General features: G+C 43.7%; 1 protein-coding gene across 4 annotated transcripts in view; it reads left to right on the top strand.

The window, feature by feature from the left end:
• The window catches only part of disc1 (DISC1 scaffold protein), a 39,062-nt gene extending 16,065 nt beyond the window's left edge, over positions 1 to 22,997 (top strand). The window contains exons 10-14 of one of the 4 annotated variants that reach the window (XR_014598012.1): positions 5,267 to 5,327; positions 10,386 to 10,635; positions 11,669 to 11,705; positions 12,647 to 12,691; positions 17,535 to 17,609. Coding sequence is in view for 3 of the 4 variants with exons in the window: in XM_084021997.1 (XP_083878123.1) it covers positions 5,267 to 5,327; positions 10,386 to 10,635; positions 12,647 to 12,691; positions 17,535 to 17,653; positions 19,880 to 20,072 (668 nt within the window). In the remaining variant the exon portion in view is untranslated. Of the gene's footprint in view, positions 1 to 5,266; positions 5,328 to 10,385; positions 10,636 to 11,668; positions 11,706 to 12,646; positions 12,692 to 17,534; positions 17,664 to 19,879 lie in introns of those variants that run through there. The other 3 variants (XM_084021997.1, XM_084021996.1, XM_084021998.1) reach the window with 3 other exon arrangements.
• Positions 22,998 to 25,732: the final 2,735 nt, after the last annotated feature.

Here is a 25,732-nt window from a genome sequence, read left to right as displayed (position 1 = left end):
ATTCATGACCCTGTCTCTTTCAGGGTGCTTCTGTTGAGAACATGATGGAACGTATGACAGCTCTTCTCCTAAAGAGTGTCTGAATGATTGAGAGTGGTGTGGTGGTTAAGTGGACCCGGGAGAATGTTATGGGTTTTTTTTTTGTCTCTGAAGTTTTGGCAGTATTAATTTTTTCCCCCTCCTGTGATTCAATTCAGGATGTCATTCCATTGTGTGTTTCACAGCGTCCGTAGCCATCAGAATTACTGCAGAAACAAAAGGGAAGTTGATTGAGGTGTCACCACAGTAGCTCCCGCCATGGCATCAATCCATTTCCTTTCAGTTAAAAAAAGGGTTGGTTGCACTGCAAACAGTGTAAAACTAGACTGACAGACTAATTAGTACATAAGAAGTGGACGTAGTCATGGTGACGTCACCCATTGGTTTGTTGACTCCGGTTTTGATACGAAGTTGGGCATTTTGACTGTCGCCATCTTGGATTTTTGGAGCCGAGCAGAAACCTTACTGGATCTGGATTCTGGTGCTCGGCTGTTAAGTTAGCTTCCATAATTCGAGGTTAGGAAGTTTTGAAGTCATCTTAGTAGCTGACCTGTCAATCAAAAGGAAGCCCCGCCCTAAAGCATTTATTTGTCTATGTGACTTTAAATGGACCATAATTAATGACTAAATGAACATCATGCTGTCTTGAAGAAAACTAGCGATTGACCAAAAGCGGCTTACTGATCAGGAGTTGCCCCCTAATGGCCAGTAGAGAGAATGCAAGTTTAAGAAACTTTGCCGGTTGCCGCCCTGACTCTCCCTTTGACTAGTGCCGTCACTTGGAGGCCCAATAGTTCAGTTTATGACTTATGCTTTAGAGCAGGTGTGTCAAACTGATCCAGTAAAGGGCCGCTGTGGCTGCAGGTTTTCATTCCAACCAAGCAAGAACACACCTGATCCAACCAATCAAGGTGTGAAGGCCAATCAGGTAGGTGAATAAGTCGAGTCAGGTGTGTTCTTGCTTGGTTGGAATGAAAACCTGCAGCCACAGCGGCCCTTTACTGGATCAGTTTGACACACCTGCTTTAGAGCTAATTAGCAGATGTTGGCATGCAAGCACAGTGAACATTCTACCTGCTGTACCACTTTGAGCATGTTAGCATGCTGGCTTAAAGCACCACTGTGTCTGAGTACGTACAGGCTAGTTTAAACAAAGCTTCAGTGGAGGGAGGTGACACATTCAGAAATGTGTTTTTGTGGAAAATGGATCGGCCTGGTGCTAATGGAGTTTCCTAAAGCATGCGGAGGAAATAATAAGATGCCAGTTTAATGAGGCAGGAATGTGAGCTGTTGAGAAAGTGTTATAGAGCTTTTACGGCTGCACATTTTGGGAGAGTTGGGTCTTTTAACGCCTCCCAGATTAAGCCATCAGAAGAAAAAATAGGTTATTTTCTATCTCACAGCAAAGTAGGTTCTGCTCTAAACAAAACTATTTGAGTTATAATGACAGGTAGCATGTCTAACATTTCTGTCGGGGCAATTCAGTACCCCAAAACTGAAATGTATGTATCCGCCCAAGCAGAGATTTTACACACCTCTTTTTTTTTTTTGTCCTTTTGTTGTGCATTGGTGCGAAGCCCCGCAATATGTTACGGCGTGCCAGCTGCAATCTGTGTGCTGCCGTTGCTTTGTGATCCCGCAGCCTTAAAGCGTCACGGGTTATTGAGTGTCTGCCTGAGATATGAAGCACCGTCCCTCTTCCTTCATCAGCCCTGCTGCTCGGCTGCCGCTAACTTCACATACATTCACACGCCGCCGCCGTATGCCGACTGTGCGTTTGTGTTACCTGCAGCGCCGTTGCACCCAAAACGGCCCGAGCTTTAAAAGCGCATTAATCACAGTCGGGCGCGTTCAACTCAATTACAAAGACAACACAATTTCTCTTCTGCCTTATTATGCGCCCGGCTTTTTATAACACGCATACCGGCGGTGCTGCGTTAGCACGGGGCCGCCTCTAATTTGTTTGACAAGGCGAGGGGGCCCCTCACAGATGTTGGGTGCTTTTATTGTTACAAGAAAAAAAATGTGACTGCATTATTCACTTTCAATTAGAGAGCTGCTCGTAACGCGGCAGCAAATCCAAACACCTTGCCGTCGTTAACGTCTGCAGGCTCATTAACACCCAGAACTTCATCACCGGGAATTGAGCGTCGCCATGCCGATACGTCTGCTCCATTTGCTTTGTCCACGCCACCGATTGCAATCATCGGCGTCATCATTTTCATCAAGTTTACATCTTCAGCTGGAGTAATTATTTCTTCATTACAATAATGAATGAGTATGTTGACCTTTATTAAGTAAATGGCTTCTTTTTTTCCCCGACTCATCCTCTTTCAGTGGCGTCTCAGTGCCGTTTGTGTTATGAATGAAAGGCCTCTACGTTTTTTGGCCGGAGTCCTTGGCAACAATCGGTGATGTTTAGCGCCCGCTGAGATCGCATGGCGTGAGGGGGAGGCTGAGCTCATGAATTTTCCAGTGCTGGGCTCTGTGAACGCCTTTGTGAGGTCCCCTTCAACACCAAGCGTACGGGCCTCGTGTATCAGGGACTAACAGACCGGCTCTCTTCTTTATGGCTTCTTTTTAGTGCTGATTTTATTCGCATGGCCTGCCAATGACAGTAGCCTCCCGCCGACTTACAGGAAGTGGCAGTATCACCCGGTGCTCCGGTTGCACTTAGCGCGGGAGGAGGCTCTGCCGCTTGATGTCCTGTCCCATTCTATAAAGGAAAGATTATTTTCATCTGTCACGCCCGAAGAGGCTCGCTAGTTTTTTTTTTTATTTTTGCCACCAGTTGGCATGGCGACAGGATGTGGAACTCACATCCTCTCAGCATTACCATAGAAATAAAAATTAAGTCAATACACTCATGTCATCTCCGCCATCTTCATCCGCCTCTATTTTGTGTTGACTGTTTCTATTCCTCAGCGTATATTAACTTCTAAATGTGGCGCGTGTTCTTGTTTCAAGCCGCAGCCTACTTAGTCATCTCACATCTGTACATGCCCTGTGCCATCCGGAGTCGGCCTTAATGCCCCCATGTATTATTCAATGGCTATCTCCTCGCACGCTGCCTAGCGGAGCCGCCGTGAATGGGAGTTGACACGGGAGACTCTGTCAGGTGGGATAGGATCTCGTATAGCAATTAGAGGGGTGGTAAGTGAGCCGTCTGGTCCGCGTACGCCCGATCTGCTCACCAGATATGCGATAGCTGCTCCCGCTCCCCTTCTGATTGAGCAGATTCGGCCACTTTGAATGGAAACGACTCTCAGGCAAGATCTCCCCTTTCTGTGACACGCAACCTCCATAAATAACCTGACTGACTATCTGTGTGTGTGTGTGTGTGTGTCACACAGCTACTTAAGTGGAAGACTTTTTTCCCTTTTTCTCCCCGCTGTGCCAGCCACCAGCTCATCTCGTCCCGGAGCTGACGCTGTCTAATAACCGCCATCAAGACAATGATACAAATTATATTTCAAAGCTCAGTGTGATTCAGAACAGCCAATTAGGTGACTTCCTCTCTGTGTGAGCGAGCTAAGTGGCATTACATTAGAGTGGCTTCCAACCATTTTTTTTTTTTTTTTTTGGGCTTGGGCTTCCTAAAAATATCTACTCGTGACTTCATCATGAGTTGTTTTGTTTTTTTAATGAACTCCATTAACGTCTCTATTCGGCATTTTTGGGAAATGAGTCTCATCGCTTTCTTGCCAAAAGTTAACTGAGGCCGATTTGTTTAGCATAAAGACTGGAAAAGGGATCTTGCGAGGCAAATAGAGAAATAGAAGTGTTACGGTGTGTTCACACCCAATGTGTGTGTACACTAAGAAGTAGTTGCAGTAACAGAACATCCCATAAAACCACAACATGTCATTAAGTTATAACGTGTTAATTAGGAAGCCTTATGGGTTGACTTTCAGCTAGCAGCCACACCCCGTGTCCAGACTTTCTGCTAAGCTAACTAGCTGCTAGCTCCATATTAAATGAATACATATGGGAGTGGTATCCATCTACTCACCTACGTCTAAATACCTAATTTAGTAAATGTGGAAGTATTTCGCCGTTAATCACTTCATGACCTCTCAGGGTTTTTTCGGGGGAGTGTTGGAAATGCCGGGAATGGCGGATCTTCCGGGCCGGCGTGTGTTTCACTGGAGGAGGAGGATGAGGGTTGAATTGAACATTATAGCACATATATGAGGTGCAATTTGATATAAGTGCATCCTATTGTGTTCAAAGACCTGCTGCTACAGTGGGGGGGGGGGGGGGGGGGGGGGGGTTATTCTCATGTTTCATACATGAGCTCATTAACGGAGCTCAGATTGGCCTCCTCTCCATCCTGAGTAACACTCAGGCAGCGTCTGCCTCCTCAGGCACAGCTCACTGCTGGCAGAAGGTCGCAGGAAGCAGCATAAGCTATGCATCCAACTTCATGCCCCACAGGAAATCTGGCATCGTATATATGGACCGATCCATGCCATGTTAGGATCCACTTTTATCCCCGGGCCGTCTACAATCTGATCCCCTCTTAGAGCTGTGGGAATGATTTTTCCCCCTTCAATATTGTGTTTGTCTTAAGAGACGTCCAGCTGGGCCTTTGTACTGAACTGTACTGTAGCAGCTTCACCAGCAGTGGTGATGACTAGACGTGGGACAGTAACGTCATGTCACAAGGGGATTCACGATATTATCCCGATAATCAGCAAAATTTACTCAAAACCCTATATAAAGAAAATCGATAAAATCCTATATAATCTCATCTAGGGATGATATAGGGTTTTATCTTGCATCGATTGTGGTGAATTCTCATTATCGAAAAGTGAAAAATGGAGCCTAATTTAAAAAATGCACAATACCAAAATAGATTTTTTAACATGTTTATTCTCAATTTATGCAGTGAGAGCTTATGATTCATGATCATCGTATTTAAGATTATTTTGAGTGTTTTACTACAAAAAAAAGATTGTTCACAAATAAAATATGTTTTAAGTGAGATGCAATAACAAAATGTAAAATGATTTATGTTATATTATGTTTTGCTGCCATTTTAAGAGCTTTAATCTCATCCCGAGTGCTGATTTTGCAGAGCCCATGTACAATGCAGCTGATGACAAGTCCGTTTTTAATAGCATTAGAGCTGTGATTTGTTGCTAGGATACCCCGTCACTGCTAATGACATTAGTAAATGAAGTGCATGTAACGGGCTGTTCTCTCTGCTTTTCCGTCCACGCAGAAAGCCGACTGGAAGAGAACACCACCAAGTATGTCAGGCTGCTGGAGGACAGACTGCAGAGGTAAGAGTGTGTCGTCTCACCTATTTCAGTAACGACTTAAAGACTCAATCAAGAGTGAAAAACCCCTACATGATGTAAACAGAGCCCCCCCCCCCCCCACCCCCCAAGGAGTTTCTCTCGCCTCTGTTGTCCTTGAATGCATCGCCTCACCCACCAAATCATGCACTCACACCTTTTTCCTCCTCCCAGAGCCCCATTTTCACATTTCACATCTCCTCCATGCTGCATACCCGCCTCTATATAAACCATGTTAGTCAAAACAGTATCTTTTTTCTCTGTCTGTGCTCCTAAATCAGCTGCACAACAGGATAATGATGTGCCGAGTGAGCGGCTGCCTTTTTTCCCCAGCCCAGTCGTCGACACCAGACGCCCCGTTTATGCTTCCTCATGGAGATTTGAGCTGTTTAGCTGGTCTCAGAGCAGCAGCTCTTATTCTGTTCTTAACCGTTCGTGTTTTACAGATGGATGAATAGAGCTAGTGATGTTTTTGTGTGCGAGTTTCTTCCTTGAAGTGGTCAGAGGCTGGAAGGTGAGACCACCTGGGCTTACTCTGAGCCAGGAAAAGTTTTTTTTCCTTGTTTTTGTGTGTGGTGTGTGAGAGCTTTCCCTGATGCTGCATCCTTGGAGAGGCAGGGTCAAGTCTTTGGATGGGAGCCAGCAGTCAGTCACACACACTGCAGGACGGGTTGGTGTCTGCGTGGTCAAGGAGCAACATGGCTGCGATCTGGGCGCCCAGCAGGGGAGCAAGGCTCGGGACCTTTTCTATCAATAGGGCAGATGGCCGTTTTGTGTCTGGTTCGTTTCATATTGAGAGTTGTTTGAGAGTACCTGTATGTGCCATGAATCTAAAATGAACACACCTGGCATCACTAGCTGACTTACTGGAAGAGGAATTTGATAAAAGCACAGCCTATATAAGCACAAGCCTCCAACATAGAAACTGCACAACAAAACAAAAAAACAACAGCAAAAATCCTCATCTGCATCCTACAGTTCCCACAATGCAATAGCGTAATTTGTTTGCCCCTTACTGCCTCAAGTGGCCATTAGGAGGCGACTCCTCTGGTTGCAAAAATAAGTGTTTAGTTTTTAACATATTTTTCTTAATTAGCGGGATAATAGCGTGACATTTTCATATCCTCTCATGCCTTCTACCAATCTCCAAAAAAACAAAAAACAACCTAAGAGGCATTATTGAATGCTAGGCCTTCCAACAGTCTGGCTGCTGAGTGCTTTGTATCTGCCCTTTTAATAATGATCCTATCTTTTAGTTTCACCAATACACTTGATCATATAACCACATCACTATTGAACTGTAAATCGCATTAGAGGACACCTCCTTGGGTATTGGGTACTGTAAACTCATTTTCCAGCTCATCACATTCAATATTAATTGATCGGCCCTCCAGCTTTGGATCAGCTTCCATAACCAGAGGCGCTCCAGATCAAATCACAAGTGCAGCTCTGCCTTCAGGCGAGGACCAGCCAGCTTCCTCCAGTTCTAGTTTGGCACGGTGACACATATTCAGTTTGATTGAAAGGGCGTTTGTCCCCACATGGGCATATATATATATATATATAGTGTATCTATACACACATATACACTCAGATACACACATGCATCCATCATCCACTGTAAATCTTATCAGTCAGCTCTAATGTACATTACTGTTGATGGAGTGCAGTGGTGATGGGAGGTGAGGAGACGACGAGGAGGAGGAGGAGGAGGAGGGAGGAGGCAGATTAGTACTGGTGAGATGTCTGGTCTCCGTGGAGACGGATGGTGTTGAAAAAACTAATTATCTCTTCCTCGCTAAAGACTAGAACAGGATGTTAGAGCAGCACAGATGCTGTAAGTGTGTCATCTGAACATAAAAAAAAACATTTTATTCAGATTAGCAGCAGCCCAGTTGTTTAATACATTATGTAGATGTTTCATTATTTCTTGCATTTAGGCCTTATTTTCTGTTGATGTCATTTATCATGTTTATTGGACGCGATGCGATGGAGATACTGAGACAAGACATGTTCTCTTAGTTAAAAATAGAGGATTCTGGGAGGAGGAGAGCAAAGAAAACCTCTATTATCACCTTTTAATGCACACAGTGGTGAACGTACATACGACAAACCTCCCCGGACATCAAGCCACCCACATTACAAACTGTTCAGTTCACCATCACACCTCGTCCCCCTTTTGTGTTTCACCATATTATTAACGCCTCTCCTCGACTGCTGCATGATTAAGGGGAAAGCGTTATCATCCCCTCTTTGCTTTCTAATGTGTGAATTCTCATTGCCGTTTATGGCTTTTGGGGATCCCGAAATATCAGAAGCGCTGACACGAGGCTACGGCGATTCATTTTATATTTCATTCAGGTTAGTAATTTCTTGGGGGAAATGGCTGATCTTCAGATAGCTTAAAAACTCCAGCTGTGACTGGAGATAGAGGCTGCTTTCCCACAGCCATTGCTATTCATGTGTGAGACCCGAAAGATACGGCTGAACGTATGACCCGATGCGTGGTGGAGTTCTAACTGAACCTACCGGTCCCAGCAGGACCTGGACCGCTGCTCCTTCCTGCAACGCTTATATTTATAATCCTTCCTGTTTGTACCTTGAGGAGAAAGAGCAGTGCTGTCAGTCAGCGGTCCCACATGGGAGGGCGGGGTGCTGAAGTGAGTGTGCCTGCCTGTCTCTCCTTCTTATTACTGGGCCATCAGCAGAGCAGCACCCACACCCCGCCGCTGTCAGATGGCAGGCCAAGTGGCTGCCACCAATTAACCCCCAGGGCCGAGGGGTTGATACCGGCGGGGCCACCGGGAAGCCACCAATCGCACCATCGTGCTGGGGAGCTGACGTGTTGTCTGCGTTTCCAGCACGCGGAGCCATAATGCCAACGCCTGTAACTTGTAAATTAATATGTGGTCGTCTTTGAAGAGACGCTTTTGTGATGGATGAGGCCGGCTTTGACGTTTTTTGGGAGGAATTGTACGAGTGTGAACCCCCGTGGAGAAATGATTTATGGGTATGTGTGTAAGTTAACACATGTGTGCCCACCCATATCTGAGAGTGTGTGTGTGTGTGTGTGTCTCTCTCCACTTCAGAAGAGACAAATAACAATGGCACGGCTCACTGGGCGCGTCCCCACTATAGCAGAATTCTGAAGCGGCGGCGTTGAGTAGTGAATTGGCGAGGGCAGGGGGGCCGGGCAGAGCAATTTTTCTATTGTCTGTGTGCCAAATGAAGGTTAGAGAACGGCTGAGAGGCGTGCGTTGGCAGGGTACAGAGGTTGGCTGCCTTTTCAGGCAGGAGATGGGCTGGAAAACAAGTGGCATTCAATTTTCAGGGGGGGGTGGGCTCATCATCATCGAGAGGAATAGAAGGGAGAGATTAAACAATATTGTCTGGGCGCATTTTGCTGTTGAGTTTGTTTATGTTTGGTGGAAAATGAGCAATTTCTCTAAAACCAACTGCACAGCAAGGAGGCACTCTGGGTAAAATACAGAATATATGATACTTATACGCAAGTATGCGCTTGGTTTCCCGGAAAACGACGACGTTGTGAGTAACGACAAGAAAAATGCTCTTTAATGTGTCTCTTAAACCGTATTAAAAAGGTAGGATTACTAACGGGATCAATGGGATTTGGTGCCTAAAATGTCACCTGGGACCACAATTATTTGAGAATGATTTGTTGTCTAAAAAAGGTCACCACGGAGAGAAGAAGGGGAATGAATATCAATCTTTTAAAAAGGTCAGAGATCTCAAATGTGAACCACTGGAGGAGAATTTCATCTAAAAAGAAATGGAAAACCATTTTTTTGATGAGCCAAAAAGACCTGACACCAGCACTCCCCGGCCCTCAGGAGGTCCAGCCACCGTGGTGGATAATCAGATGGTGCGGTGTGGTTTCACACGGTGACCAGCTGAACCTAAATAACGCAACAATGAATCTGCGGTGCTCGTTTTCTGGATAAAACCTCCGAATCGGATGCTGTAACTGCCCTCCTGTGTTTCTACACTGGGAGCTTGGGTTTGGGATCTCACAAGGGTCAGAGTGACAAAGGATGACTGATTGTAACTCACCGAGTAGATAAACAAAAAGCAATCTTCCTGGCCTCCCCCTGAACTCCCTGCTCGCTGACCCCGGCAGAGATGAACACATCCAGGATCTGTCTTGTCTCTGCTGCAGCTCTTTGAAGTAAAAGGCCATCCTGCGAGGTGGCGATTCACTCTCATTGCTTTTTGTCAATGGAATTAAAATCTTTGAATGATTCATCCCCCCTCCCTCCCTCAGTCCTTTGTCACTACTTTATTATATAGATGTTATTAAAGATGTCCTTTACTGTGCCTTACGACCACTGTGCTCGGTCATCAATCAGCAGGTCCCAGACGTCACATGCATAACGGATGATTAGATTTCTGTATGTGCTGTTGTACTGAGTCATGATGTCTACATTCTTCCACTACTTACTATGCATTTAGCATCAGATATAACTGTGAATCGGTACCGATCGCCGTTCAGTGTCTAGTAGCCATGGGACAATATGAAAAGTTTATGAGACAATTATCCCGGCCAAAATAATTGCTATTCACGTTATCCCAATAATAATCAAAATATGCTTAAAAACTCAAATATTTATCATTTTTGTTGAAAAGCAATCGAATCTTAAATGTTCATTGTTCACAAAGTCACCCTGCATAAATAATTTTAATTTTTTTTTTTTTTATATTCTGTATTTTAAAAAAAAGTCAGGCTCTATTTTTCATTTGGCTACCATGATCGTGAGCTAGACAGCTTTTTCAAGTCACTAATAATAATAACTGTTATCCCGATAATGCAAATTCACTGCGATCAACTTATTGAGCTTTTTTATAAAATCCCGATCTGTGATCAAATCCCATATCATCCCATCTCTAGTGCCTAGCTGAGCAAAAAGCCCTCTCCAAAGTTAAAAAATACACCTAACTATTCCTTAACACGCCGATGAACCGGCTCTGTTGCTAAGATACCAGTCATGGTGTCACATCGTTAACATACTGGTCTGTCCTGCGTAGCTGCGGTTGTTCCGGCTTGGAGCGGATCTGGGAAGCCGACCTGGAAGCCTGCCACCTGTTCTTGCGAGGCCTCCAGCTGCGGACTCCCAGCTGCAGCGGGGGAGACGCCGAAGACCTCCCCGCCGCAGCGGTTCATCCTCCAACCCAGCCGTGCACCAACGAAGAAGAAGAAGAAGACTGCGCCATGCTGACTGCGTTAGGCGGCCGCTGGTGTCCCGAGGCCAACTTACAGAACTCCGAGTTCACGAAGGTAAAGCAACAAAGTCGACTCGTGCTTTCATACCGGATTGCATGACAGATAAATGTGTGCAGAGTATCTTGAATATAAAAATGCCTTTTCGAGGCTGTTGTCTACACATAACGCCATCTTTGCCACTGAAAGGTCAAATGAGAACAATCTATTTTTAAGTCTTTGCCGCGGAACGTGAACTCGTGTGTCTGCTCGGTCAATCTTACCACTTGACTGGAGAGGACGCTTCCAGTTCGTACATTCAGCTGGCTTTCTTTTTTTCACCATCTAAAAAGTCTGCCGGCTACAGCGAGGTGAGCAGCAGTCTATTAGCACCTTTGCTCGGAGGTATTTCTAAATGAGGAAAATGTGGGCGTTAAGAGAAGACAACCATTTGGAAATATATCGACTTCCATGGAAGGCTTTCGGTCTACGGAGTGCAGATTTAAGGGCTTCTTTCTGCATGATCACATGCGTTTAGCGGGGTTGCACGTGTGTGTGTGTGCATGCATGTGCATGTATGTGTGTGTGAGCGCTGTGTGCCGGTCTATCCCACAGTGAGTTGAGGTCCACTGCCTCAGGGCAGAGTCCAACTCATTCTCTCCTCACACTTTCCTCCGCCCACGCAGTCTGACAGACTCGTCTGAGAAAGCAACAAAGCCAACAGAGACAGCGTTAATACAAATATAAAAGAAAATAAAAAAGCACAGTTTTTACCTAGACTATATTTTGTTAGTTTGGCTCACTAACTGTTATTTATATTATGCGTACTGTTAAATGTACTGGATTTACTGGAGCGTAGCCATGAGCAAATATCTGTCAATGATCTTCAGGGGCTGTTGAGAGAATTTCCACCTGCATGTATTAATATTGTAGCTGAATATTGCTGTGGTATTCATCTACACCCTTCTTAAGACTTTCTCTGTGCAATCAGAAATATACATTTTGCATTGATGTCATCTTTCCCTGCCCTGCCCAACATTTTTTTTAAAACTGCATGCACTGTTTTCTGCTTTCCCTTTGTTTCTCTCTGCTTCTCTTTCTCCTCCCAAAGCCCGGCCCCTCCTAACATTTCTCCGTGAACTAAAAAGGTGAGACTGCCAACCGTTTCTCTCTTTTGCCTCCGTCCCGTGCACTCGACCCCGGCTGCAAAAATACACTTTTACAAGCTTTAGATTTGAGCATGAACCTTTAAATATTTAAGAGCATCAGAGCTTTTGAACTTGTTCCCACGAAACGCAACAAAAAGAGACGATGACGTTTTACGGGCAGAGAAGCAAAAGCACATCTGTACTGTGAATGCAACATTTAACATCAACGATGCCTCAGCTAACTAATGTTTAACATTCGACCAAGCTCCTCGTAATCTCTCATTAACGAGAAGCAACAACATCGTCCTACTGCTCAAGCTTTTTCTTTGAAGACAAATGAAAGACATCTCCATATCACTGCTATGTTCCAGCGCATGTCTCTACTTTTCTGAATATCCAAGAATGCACAAGAGGTTTTCATCTCAGAAAAAGAAGACTGTTTTATTAGTTGGAGACAGAAAACCTCTGACAGATGGTAATGGAGAGAGCAAAGACAATCCGACGACTTGATGTTAGAAAGTTTGAAAAGTTGTGTGTTCACCGGAGAGCAAAGTCATGAGGGCGAGAAGTGACGTAAAAGAAAAAAAAACAATTAAAATGTTGCCGATTTGTATTTGTTGTTACTCTAGCCGCCTTATGTACTTACCCCAAAGCCTCAAACAATATGTTAGCCTCCAACAGGTACAGTAATTACCTCCTTCCTTAGTGAAGAATGTACAATTACACATTTTGAATACGACACAAAAGGAAACCTGCGGTACAGATGAGCCAATCTATTTTCTCCTTGTCAGTTTTGGTGATGAATAATTAGAACCTGTGCTCATTATGATGATGCTGCACACATAAAGTACAAAGCCCACATAATTGCATTTTCAATAATTCATGAGCAGGTTTGTGACTGTGTGGCCTCAACAAATGTTTCCCCCCCCCTTTTGTTGCAGAAATTGGAGGAGTTTTTGTTCTGCATGGAGGAAAATCAGCCAGAGGTTGGTAACGCTAACGCCGTCGCTGCATGGTGGAATGTTGTCGGTGTAATTAAAGTGTCAGTCGCAGTCATACTGGGCTCACTGGCTCCATTAGTTGACCTTAACTTAAACATGACCTTTGCCGCCTTGCTGACTGCCGGATCAATACTGATCTACATGAGAGGCGTTGGTCGGTGTCGCTGACTGTCTGCAGTTTTGCACAAAGACCGTTATTTATACGGCAGGGAGGTTTTGCTGAGCTGAGCATGTATTCTGCTTCCAGCAGCTCCCTGCTTTAAATTCATACATTTATATTCATTCACACCTGGTAGCCAAATATGGGGGGGGGGTACCTGTACTTTTAAAAATGGGCTGTCCCATGCAGGATTTCAAACCAAGATACACTGATGCGAGTCTGATAATGGTGTATGCACGTCTTATCTTGGATTCACAGTTGTCAAATTTGAGATTTTGAAGCGATGTGCACGAGGCTGTAGTAAGAGAAATCCTTCAGCTAGAGATCCGAAGGTAGTGTGCCTTTCCAAATCCAAAAATACACGATCAAAAGGGCGAGTGTGTTTTCACTCAACTCAATTAGCTACTGAGCTACAGTACAGCTGATAAAATGTGCGTAGGACAGTTTTCAGCCGCCAAACTCAGAAATGAGGATCCCGCTTTTGTCTGAAATCATTTAACAAAGAACGAATTTTGATGGTTAATTCGTCCCCAGTATTATAAGCTGCTCATGCTCTGTGCGAGAAAAGAAAGCTTGACATGCCTAGCAACGGTAACTAAGGGTGTAACGGTCAGATTCTGGCGTGTGGGACAATGAGTTGTATACGTGAACAACGCGACTTTGGATCACAATGAATTATTGAAAACCGAGCTGATACGACAATAAAGCATGATATGGTGTCTTTGTCTGGATGGTGTTGTGATGGCGCCTCCACAGAGCGTCTGACCTCTTTCTCCTTTCTATAATGACTTTAAGTAAATGATTTCCACTTAGCCGCTGCCAAGCCGCTGCCCTGCTGCCACAATGGAGATTGATTGGTGTGCACGTGTGTGTGTGTGTGTGTGCACGCAAGTGTGTCTTTTATCACTACTCTATTCTCTTGTAATCTCTACTAATTGTTCTTTTATCCTCTCAAGGTCCTTGCATCCCCCTCTTCACACTGACCCAAACAAGAACAGAGACGTTACTCATTTTAAATGTTGACTGCTTCTGATTACATTTGTTAGTCGGCTAGTTTTGATGATCAGGTCACAAAGTTTTCACCGGCCCTTTTAGAAAATGTGATTGCTCGCTGCATACTAATTGCTGGTTATCTTCACATATCAAGCATTGCTTTTGCAGTAAGTATAACTTACAGGTTATCAGGTGCATGTGATGCCATTCAAACTCCACTAAGAGGAAGTTGCACATTTTTCCATTACATGCCGAACAATAGTGGATAATTGTGCATTGTTTTACAGAAATACCAACAGCAAACTCTCAAATTGAAGCCGTTACACTTCACACTGGAAAAGTGACTGAATTAGGTATACTCAACATTGTTGATTTTTCCAGTTTGCTGTTGATGGATACTATTGTCCCACAATGAATGCCCAACATGAAAGTAAATGGTGGCGGGACAGAAACTAAAATAGCATATTAAAAGCATTACATTTTTGCTTTCTCTTTGCAAAGTTTAATTGTCAGTTATGTTCTGAAGTCCCATTTTGACGTCTAAAAAAGGGTTCATATGTATTCAATTAAATTTTATTTATAGTGTCATATCACAAAACGACTAGAATACGCTCATGACTTTCGGAGTCAAGTCCCAACATCACCCAGGGCCAAGCGTTACAGCGACAGTGGAGAGAAAAAACTGCCTTAATAGGCTTTTAGGCAGAAATCTGATGCAGCCCAGGCTCTGGGTTCCAACTGCATTTGGTGTTGATAGTAGTATAGTAGTAGGAGCATTAACAGTAGTGGTGGTATTAACAGAAGCAATACAATTTGTACAATTTCCTGTTATATAAAACAGTTAAGCATGTTGATTTCTATACTATAGACTAATAGAAGTAGATATACTGTACCGGTGTGTTCAGTCCTCAGGAAGGGGAAAACAAAAAGGAACGTTTTTAGTCTTTTTAGTCACGTTTCCGTTGTGGAAAACCTCAAAACCAGCTCTGAATCAGTGTGTACAGAATTGGGACACGGCTGCAGACAGGAACACCTCATACTGTCACTGCGCATATTTGTAAATGACCTTGTAGACGGTCCTGGAAAACGAGTTCTAAGTTTGGACGGAGTAACTCACTTACCATGCATCGGGGATAGCAAAGGCACTTTTTAATTTCCGTTCCGAGTTTGAAGTGAATTCAGCTACTTTATTGTTTGTACAAGTAATTATGACCTTGAGTGTAATACCAGTGCAATATCAGTTTTGTATCGCTCGCCAACAGCACCCGTGGGAACTTGCACAATTAGCCGCTGTCTCTCACTCATTATTGCTTAAATAACCATACCAGCGCATACATGATTCCGAATATTGGATTTCTGAATAATCTCTTCATGCTTCTGCAGCCTGCTTTGTTTACTTTTGGTGTAATAACATTAGCACTAATGGGCACCGGGAATAAACAGGCCAATATTCCTGGGATTCTTACACACAAACCGGCTCGTTGTCGACATTTTAAATGTTTTTCTTGTTTGTCAAAGGTAGCAGAGAACGTCATTTGTTTTGTGCTCATCACCGCCCGGGAGTAAAATAACAATCTTCTGAATGGTTGTTTAAAAGGTTTGTGTATTAAGGGATGTTTCTTAACGCCGTTGTTCTGCACAGCCGGCTTTTGTCTTCCATCCTGTGGTTGTATTGACGTTCCGAATGTTGAAAGCTGACTGCAGGCTGTAAAGTATAGAATCAATCAGCTGCACAAACACGAGGCTCTTATCTGCTAAAGAAGCTCCTCACCTTGACAAACAAACAGCTCAGTCGATCTATAAGATGACTGTCTTGCTGCTCGGTATAGGAGGACAGGAATCTGAGCGAGGCAATCTCTCGAAAACAGATTCTGCGTTCATATGCGGAATAAAAAATAAAAAAAAGCGAATAAAAAAAACTGCCGAACAAGGGTTCTGGTTTCCATCTGTAGCATTGACCAATCACGTTTGTTGAATGCAGGTAAACAGTCCGCGTGGAGAGCAAAAGGGCCCGAAATGATATCTCCGTCAGATATCGTCCAACAACAATTTCGATTTTTATTGGTTTAAAATTAGCCGTCATACACGTCGTTTCACATCTCAAGTTGCTAAATGGACTGTAAACAATGAGTCCTGGCCCGGATAACCGCCGGCTACACTGGATCCCCAGGAATTAGCCCCTCGCCCCCCCAGAGGCCTATCCTTCTTCTGACCGGTAGCCGATGGGTTCTGAGGTTGACACAGAAGGTGACGCCCGAGGACAGACCTGTGTCAGTGATTGTTTGTACATTTAACAGCCTCAAACACACAAAAAAATGACATTAAATCTTTTAGTCCTGCGAGTGGTTCCGCCTTTAAATCTTCCTTAAGTCCTTAATTACATCAGGGAGGACTTTAGCACATATCGTAGCGCCTCAGGCCCGTTGTTGTTGTCGTCGTCGTCGTACATTTCTTTCGGGGTGTTACGTCATCCGGAGAAAGAGTGCTATTCCAGGACAAGAGACACGAGACACGACTTCGCAGTCATTGTTTTGACACCTCTGAGCTGCAGGGAGTTGATATTTTCTACCTGCAGCTATGAGTCAGATTAGACTTCCCATGTGCTGCTTGACGAGGACACTGGGTCTGCTCGTGCATGTCTCCTCGCTGAAGTGCGTCTGTGTACTCTACCGTGTGTTTGTGCTCTCCATGCTTGATAAGTGTGAAAAACTAGGACGCCATGTCTGCGGAAGGGGCCTGTTCTAATTACGGCCAGTTGCGCTCTCTGAATGCTCTGCCCTACTGCACTCTGCTGCTCCTCCACCTCCACCTCCCTCCTCAGGTGATGTGCAGACACACCGCTATGTTGTGCACACACACCCCCTCCCCCCCCTCCAGTGGTGTGTATTGTGCACATTATGACCTTGGCGCTTCACCAAACAGAAATCTTGGCAGCCTTGCATCTTTTGTCTGGTTGAAACCGTGTCAAGGATTTAGTGTCAAAGAGATTAAATTAGTTATGGGAAAGTCTGCAAAGCTCCACGCTGAGCTCTGACTCATGATTATGAGAGCATATATGCAGTTTAATGTGATTAGAGCTAAAATTAATCAGAGGAAGCCAAGAAGGTTGAAAGTACAAGGTTTTGTACTTTCGCTCTCTTAACAGCAATCATTGCAACTGAAGTGCATTATGTTTAATCAGTCATATATTCAACTATATATGATACATTTAAATATAGCATATGCTCATTATCATTGGGTGTAAAAGTCAGTCCACTGTAACAACTGTTCAACATAATTGAAAATGTCAAAAAAATATGCTTGAAACTCCTAAAATGGCAGCAAAGTGAAGATCGGCAAGCTGAAGATCATAAAGGTCAAATAAAAAAAACACATTTTGTGTAGTCAAATGAACTCTTAGATCCCTACAAATGTTTTCTACTAACGCTTGCTTGCATGCATCGCTTCAATACAGCAAAGGCTCCCGATCTGTTTTTGCCACAAGTCTCCAAACACTTCAGTATTCTAGTGCTGAACCCATCATTTTGTTTTTCCCTGGCAGCTTGCTTGCCGTTAACGTCAGATAGACTTGTGTGTATTTCTTTTCAGACTCAGATGTTGTTGAGCCCTTGCAGCTTTCTTCAATCATCCCTTCCTCTCCTTACCCACCGCTTCATTGCTTTTTTTCGGTGCCAGGACGGATGCAGCGAGGCCACGGACCTGACAGAGCGCTGCGAGCAGATCAGCGACAGACTATTGACCTTGGAAGATGAATTGCAGACGGCCATACTGAACCGGGATCAGGCCCTCACCCATATCCTTTCAGTGCTCTCTAAATATACGTGCATCATATAACCTGACTGTGTGCGTGTTTGTGTCCCTGTCCATCCGTCTTAAGGACCTAGTTTCCTCGAGGCCTTCAAACTCTCAAAAACTACCTTGAGACTCACTAATGCTCTGCGACTTTACCTTTTGAGAAAAAAAAAAAAACAACCTGTCTTATCTGACGTTATGAGTCCATTCGGGGAGGGAATTTGGAGATAAACTGGGATCAGTGGATTTTTTTCTCGACAGGCTGGACACGCAAACTGGAAAATGAAACGGTAAAAGTCCATGTGAAGTTATTAGAGGGCGCTTGATGTGTGCTGCCAGTCACCACGGGCTGAGATTAAAGTGGGCCGACAGGAGCAGCGCTCCGACAGATACAGGAATGTCACTGTAATGACTCCGCTCACGTCATATCTTAATGTCCATCCTGCCGCTGACCCTCCCCTCCCTCCCCCCCCTCTCCGTCTGCTCACTTCCACTCGCTGGATCTGGCTCGGAGGAAATTACAATATCCGTGATAATGACTCAAATGAAACTGCTGAAGCTGATTACGGGTCACAATACATCATTTTCCGTGCTAATTAGAAAGCTGATTGGAAATAGATTAGCGTGTTTTTCTTGCTCCACTTTTCCCCTCTACACTGTGGGCTTATTGAGACGGATAGAAAAAAGGTGATATTTCAACACCGAGATGAAGAAAATTCATCTAACCTGCTGGTTTCTCATCTTTGAACATAAATACTTTCTGATATAGATATTTATGTCATTGTAGGATCTCTAAAAGCTATGTGCCATGCAGTACATCCTTTACTCTCTGCTGCTGTGTGGCTAGACCTTTTTTCACATCTGATTAGAGATTCACGTCCCCTGCTGAGCTGTCAGGGGTCAGCGAAGGCTCCTTCGCTGTTTGCATGATATCAGTGCAGTCTGGCAGTCGGAGATAGACAGACTGGCCCGCTTCTCTCCACCTCTCTGTTTCCGTGTCCTTACATGCCACTCATCTCGGCCTTTTGAAGTCAAGGCACGCATGCAGAAGCGTCGTGGACACAAGAGGACACTGAAGAAGCAGGACAATATTGTTGGCGTGTCGCAGAAACGGAGCAGAGACTGAACTTGGGATGATATTGCAGTTGCCATAGGGACAGGGAGATCAAACCACCTCGTCTCCGAGGGTCTTAATTGAGTTCCTTCTCTCAATACAAGGAGGTGGATGGACGACCACAGAGACTGGAAATTACAAAAAGGAAGAAAAAGAGATGGATAGTATATTTTGGTGGCATCTGTTTCATACCTTCCTGACATTTCACTGGCATATACTTTATATGACGGTATACCTTAAAAGCCTACCATAACGTCTCTCAACCACACACACAGCGGGTACCAAGTGGGCTGATCAGCCTTTAGAGAGACCAACCATCAAATTATTCAGAACAAATACCGTCATGATTTCTAAATACTCTAAATACTCTAAATACATCGTAATACCGCCCAAGCCGAGGAAGGCTCAGGCCTCAGATAGGCAACATTATGTCAATCTTTGGTTAGCTTGGAAGGTCTTCAACACGATTCTGAACTTCATCGTTCACCAATTCGACTGCGTTGCCTTAAAAAAAAAGTGTTGCGAACGGCCTGCAATATTAATGAAAAGCTCTTTAACGGATGGTTAATTATGAATGAGGACAATCTGTGTCCATTCAGACAGTAAAACGAGCCATCAGGCCCCATCTGCCGTCAAAGCCGTCTCTTTGATTTGCCACTTAAGATGGACACTCACACGATTAATTTGAGTTTCTAAGCAGGTTAAACAATCCCACCCCCACACACACACACATACACCACTGATGACAGCCTCTATCCCATTTCATTGACGGTTTATGAATTCTTTAGCGGGGCAGTCTGTTTGCTTGGGTCCCCTCGCCGCCACCCAGCACCACAGACGTGCACCGAGCTCATGAATACTGAATTGGACGGGGTTAAATTGGGTATGACTAGATGATCTGTCCCAGTAATCCATTTGGTGGCCAAATTGGAGATTGATGACTTCATCAGGTTATGGCTGTCCTCTGCTATTACCATTAACCGTCGTGGACCACAAGTGTCACGTTTGCCCCTGATTTTTCATCTGCCGGCATGCTTTTTCATATTTCCATGTTAATGTGATTCCCAGTTTGTGTCTGCAGCCGACGGATTTCTTCCTTAACGCTCGCCGCACAGTCGTTGGAGAAGGAGGTTCAGGAAGTGAAAGCCACCTTACAAACTATGCTCGCACAGCTCAAAGAGGAAGAGGAGGATGGGAGTGAGTTACAGGACGACGACCTCATGAGGAACGGGACTGAGGAAGATGAAGAGGAGGAGGAAGAGGAGGAAGAGGAGGACCAGTACTTCAGTGACAGCTGGGACATTTGAAATGGACGCTTGTAGTGTTTCATGACCACTCACACACAGACCGGCTCTCTGAGAGCCTGACCTCAGCTATGCAGTGGGGGTGACCCCCATATCCATTTACTGCAAAGCCCCACAACCAGCCTCTGTAGTCTCCAGTACAAAGACTTGGAAAGTCTTGAAAAGAACATTCCCTCCATCAACGAATGGAAAAAAACATGAAGGATTTTGATATAAATGCAAAATATAAGACACTTTAATGTTCCTCAAACCTTGCCAGCCTAACTTAATCAGGTAGAGTGCCTCGGATCACCGAGCCAACAAAGTGATCCTTTTCTTTTAAATTAAGATGTTTTTGAATACTGGTTCACGTCTAACTAGCGCTGAGCAATTACATGCAATTTTCTTTTCAGTATTTATTCTTAAAAAACGACCAATTTTAGGTGATTATTTGGTTTATCGAGTTGTTTTCCCCCATTGCTCTGATTGGTTGCAAACTACTGGAGTCTTAAAAGTTAGAAATGATCAAAGCGAGACTTATATTTGGTGAACAATGAAACTTTAATGAAACAGTAGTCTATCTGGCTCACATATATCAGTTAGACAACAATAACAATGTAAGAATGTATTATTTCTTTTTTCAAAAGTCACATAGTCTCGCTTCAAAAACAGAAAATTATATATTTTAAAATCACTAAGCGCTCACCTCAACCACCTGTTTGAATTTCACAGCGGACCAAATGGACAATCTAAACGTATTTTACTGATTTAATAATAACAGCCTTGTTAGAACTAAAACGTACACTTAATTTTTTAGGTCAGCGAGGCACATTTGTGTGATTTCTGTATGATTGGACATCATTTATGTGTTGTCCATGAAATAACTGTGGTGCTACAGAATGTGAGCTAACTTGAACACTTTGTTTTCTTTGTGTGGAAAATGCAAAATGTATATTATTTTTTTCCCCCTTCCCCGTCTTAAAGCACTGTTTGCTTGGAGAGATGCTCTGCATTTAAAAATCTGTTACAACCCTTCCAGGTGACCACCATGGGAGCTAACTAAAAAAAATATGTACGCTAGTCAACAGCAATTTTTTATTTCTTTTGAACTGTGTTATGAAGTACACGTGATATTTGTCAATTTAAAAGATAATTTTGCGGGCCAAGAAAGTCGCAGTTTGCTGTTTAACTGTACGCACGCCAACAATGCCTTTGACCATCGTACATTTTTTTTTTTTTTTTAATTAAGGGGACACCAAAAGGGACTTAACCTCTCTATTGTCAAATTGTGTCTAAATATTCCAGGATGAAATAGCAGTGGACACATAAGGAGAAGTATTTGCAACTGCTGTTTTATCTGCCACTAATTATGTGTTATTGTTATTTGACTGTATGTCTTCTTCATTCCACTGGGTGACTTTTCCGCACAGTTTTGTACTTTCACCCGTTAATCACTTCTATAATTTACTGTGCAGCTTGAACTCGCTGCATCATATTTCATATTTATTCCTTACGACATCTCACTAATTACAGCATGTACCATTCAGTCCTCATGTTGCTCCCTGCTGTTTTCTTGTATTGAGTTACAGCCCCTCTGCTTGATTTCCCCTCATATAAAATGTGCGGGCATGCAGCCAGGCAAGTGAGGGCAGTGGTGACATGTAGGAGGCATCAATATGGCAATAAAGGGTCCTCTAGTGAGGTCTTATGGGGATACATGGGCTTCTATTGTTATCTCGCCTCGGCAGTGGTGGTGTGGCTAATTGGGAGGCAGCCTCACGGAGGACGCGGCGGGGGGAAATGTGATGGTGTTGCTTTGTCTCCATCTGATCCAGGCCGTGTGCTTCTTGGGGCTGCTGAGGAATCCTCAGAGGCGTGCCTTCAGTCCCGTAAACACAGCCAAGTGATCGAAGGTTGTTTTTTTTTCCCCCAGCAGCACAATGGGCCTTTCTCACTGGCGGGATGCAAAAACCCACTTGGCCAGACCAGAAGCCACCACCACCATCAGCCTGGCACACGTGCACACCTTCCTGACAAACGCCCCTCACCTCATAATTGAATTTGTGCTTGCGCCACACTGTGCCCTGCATGGCGGCTCTGCTCATGAAATGGCCACGTTGGAAAAAGCCCAGATGGTTTTCGGCAGGCAGATATAAGAGGTGATGTTTTCTGCTGTAAAAACGAAGCACCATGCAGAGCAGGGTCCTTTGTCTCTGCAATGTGGTTGCTGTGATATTGCACGGCGTTATTTTATATTATTTGTATGTATTATTCTAATCTTTTTCACATACAGTCTACGCTTAGTTTTTGTTGCTAATGACGGCGGCAGATTAACCATTTGTGAAACAATGGCTCGTTGATTTCAGATAGAAGCAGACAAAGGCAGGCTGAAATTACCACTGTGGTTAGCAGATTGTATCAGCTGTAGCACGCTAGCTAATCAACCTTAGTTTAGTTTATTTAAATGACTTTATTTAAATTTATTTAAAACATGTTTCCAGCTGAACCCTCTAAAATGAGTTGTAAACATGCACTTATATGATTTATTACATGATGCAGCGTTAAAGCTACATGTCCCAGCTCAATGCAAACCACTTCACTTCACTTGTGGAGAAATCCAAAGCCTGACAGACCTTCTGTGCCTAGTTACGGTTGCTAAGCTGTGATTTGAGCAGTGTGACAAAGGGTTAATTGCATAGTCTCATGGCAGTTTTTCTTTTTATTCATGCAGCATGGAACATTTCCACATTGAATCAATCAATCAATCAATATAACGATATAAAATGTGCCAGTGAGGTGAGATGAATTGGTTTTTTTATCCCCACGATGCAATTTTCATGTGTCATTTTGTTTGTCTGGGTTCAAAAAAAATAAAAGACAGATGAAAAAATTAAAGATAATTGGCCAACTGAAGATGACATGCAAATGAAAGTGATTTTCCACCTCTAATTCACACGTTTCTCTGGGTTTATGAATAACATTTCATGACTGAATGTGACTGAATGAATGATTTGAGGTGTGAGTCTGCATCAGGGGATTTGGGTCTGAGTTTTGTTTATTTGATACGCTGTCGAGTTGTTGCGTTGTCTGACAGGTACATGTACAAACTCTCCCAACCATGGGAGAATCATCGATCCTGTTGCAGAATCTTCCTCCCGCACGGCGTCACAGACGCCACTAATGAATGCAAATTGAGGTTTTTTTTGTATTCACGGTTTCCACGTCCTCAGAGATCCCTGCATGCTCCCCTGAAACCCAAACCTCCGTCATGTGTGAGCGACTGCGTGTCCGTTCAGGTCATCGAGCCAGTGAAGTTTACTCTCCTGAGAGGTGTTTTTTTTTGTTCTAAACTGGACGCTGAACTAACCTTTTTATTCATCTCATTCCAGTAGTTTTAGAAGCTCATTCGAATTCACTCCAATTCGCTCAACTGTTGAATAAATTCAACTGAGCAGCAGGGAGGAAATTCCTGTGGAATTAATAAACATTTAAATCATTTAATTGCAAAGCCTCAAAGTCTGCGTATTTGTCTCTGTCAAATCAGTTGAGGGAATGTGGCACAAATGAGAAAGACAGACCAGACTGAGCAGAGACAACAGGAAATAGCATGCCTTATTCTTTTTCCTGTGGTCTCATCCTGACGTCGAAAATCACACTTAATTATAAACACTGTCCCTGTGGGAGCTGCTGCCTCCTCAGAAACAAACCTCCGTCACTTATGGCTGTATGAGAAATCACAGGATTGGAGGAAATGCACTCAGAGGTGCAAGCACTTGTGTCCTTCCATCTCCTTTTGATACATCTAATTTACAACGCTTGGCCTTTCAGAAATGACACGTGGAAACACCGAGAGCCCTTTAGAAGCAACACCTGAGTTTGAGAACAGAAGTGGGGAGGGAGCATGTGACATGTTAGCTACCGATTCTGCGGGAACCCAATCAGAAATAATACTAATTTACATATTTAATCATTCAGACTGAACTTGGAATAATTAGTCTGCATGTGATCTATGTGAGCAGGGAGACCCAGAGGGGAAGAAAATAACAGAAAGCCACATTAAAAGATATTTAAATCACCGATGATTCAGGCGTCTGATATATTATATTCATTAATAATAAAAGAGAAGATGTACTGTGAACTCACTGGATTAGACTGACGGTTTGGAAGTGTGTGGTGACAATACACAGTCCAGTGGAGAACACTAGCTGCCATAGAAGAACAAACATCACAACATCAAACCTATTCATATTGTAGCTTCCATTTTCTTGCAGCTCTACAGGCACATGAGTGATATATTTTTGAGTTTCAGTTTGGTAATGAAGCTCTTTTAGTATAAAGCATGCACCATTAAGGGTTTGATTTATAGTCCAGCATCTGATCTGATTTCACCTGCTGATATTATCATTGTAATGCTAAATGGATGCAAGGCATCAACCAAGGCATATTAGGCTTTAATAACATCCCCCACACCGATTGTATTTACATTATTTCATTTATATAGTGATACAGGGTGTGCTTGTAGAACTGGTACAACATTTAGGTATATATATATATATATTTTAGCATTAATGTATTCTTCCATTCACTGCGAGAGCTGATTACTTTGAGTTCAGCGTGTTGTATTTACACATCTTTTCTTTCATCAAACGCAGGAAAACAATGTTGGCATCGAAACTACAAATAAACTAAACCGAGCCAATAGCATCACAACAAAAAAATTCTGTATTAATAGACGACACGCTTCAAATTAATACATTTCTAGCAATTTAATTGAGTGAAACTGAAGAAGTTACTGGATTAAAGAAAAATACTCCTGAATAGTGTCACATACTGTGTATTTAATCCCTGTTTGAAGTATAACAAGTGCTCATGTCAGACTGCTCTAAAATGGGGTTTCTTACAAGGCAATCGCTTTAAAAGCTTAAGCTTGCTTCTATGCCAAAAAACCATCAGAGCAATAAGATCAAAGTCGGGAGGAAGTCTGGGTGACACACCGACGAATCTCTTTCGAAGGATTTACAGTTTCCCCGTTTCTTTGTGAGACGTCACTGTCAAACCTCAAACAACAGTCATTACAGTGTTTCTGAGAATATAAAAAAGGGTTTGGTTTGTTTTGAGCACAGAGACGTTGGTGCCGTCACAAATCAAAAGGAATGGGGTATCCGTTTTTCTTTTTAAGCAAGCAGTGAGAACCTGCAGAGGAAGCAACAGAGAATTGATTATTACTCTCGTGTCCAAGCAGGAAAAAGATATTGTTAGTAATTCCTCCGGGGAGAGCTCCTTCATTTAGATCAACAGTGGAGCACTTCCTCCAAGAGAGCCTAGACACTGGTTCACCTTGTAACATCCCTAGGGGACGCTGGCTGTCACTGGAAAGCTGAAATATCATGCCAGCTCTGCCATCCTTCCCACTTAGTCTCAAAAAACAGGCAGGTACCACACCAGGGGGAGACGGGATCGATAGATCTGATGGATGGAGCTGGCTGCCTTCACTGGAGGGCCTGGGGGACGGAGGCGAAGGGAGGAGAAGTAATGAAAGCTCCCTGTGAGCGATGGGGAGGTTCTGCCGAGCACATCGGCCCTCTTCCCTTTCACTTGAGCTGCCAGTTCGGCCTAATGAGACGTAGAGGAGCTCCTGTCCTGGGGAGGGACGAGGTGACGGGAGACGCAGCGTCTGCACAGCT

Source organism: Eutrigla gurnardus, assembly GCF_963514095.1.
Source record: "Eutrigla gurnardus genome assembly, chromosome: 11".
In the NCBI taxonomy this organism is placed as follows: Eukaryota; Metazoa; Chordata; class Actinopteri; order Perciformes; family Triglidae; genus Eutrigla; species Eutrigla gurnardus.
This window is presented reverse-complemented; position numbering and strand designations above follow the sequence as displayed.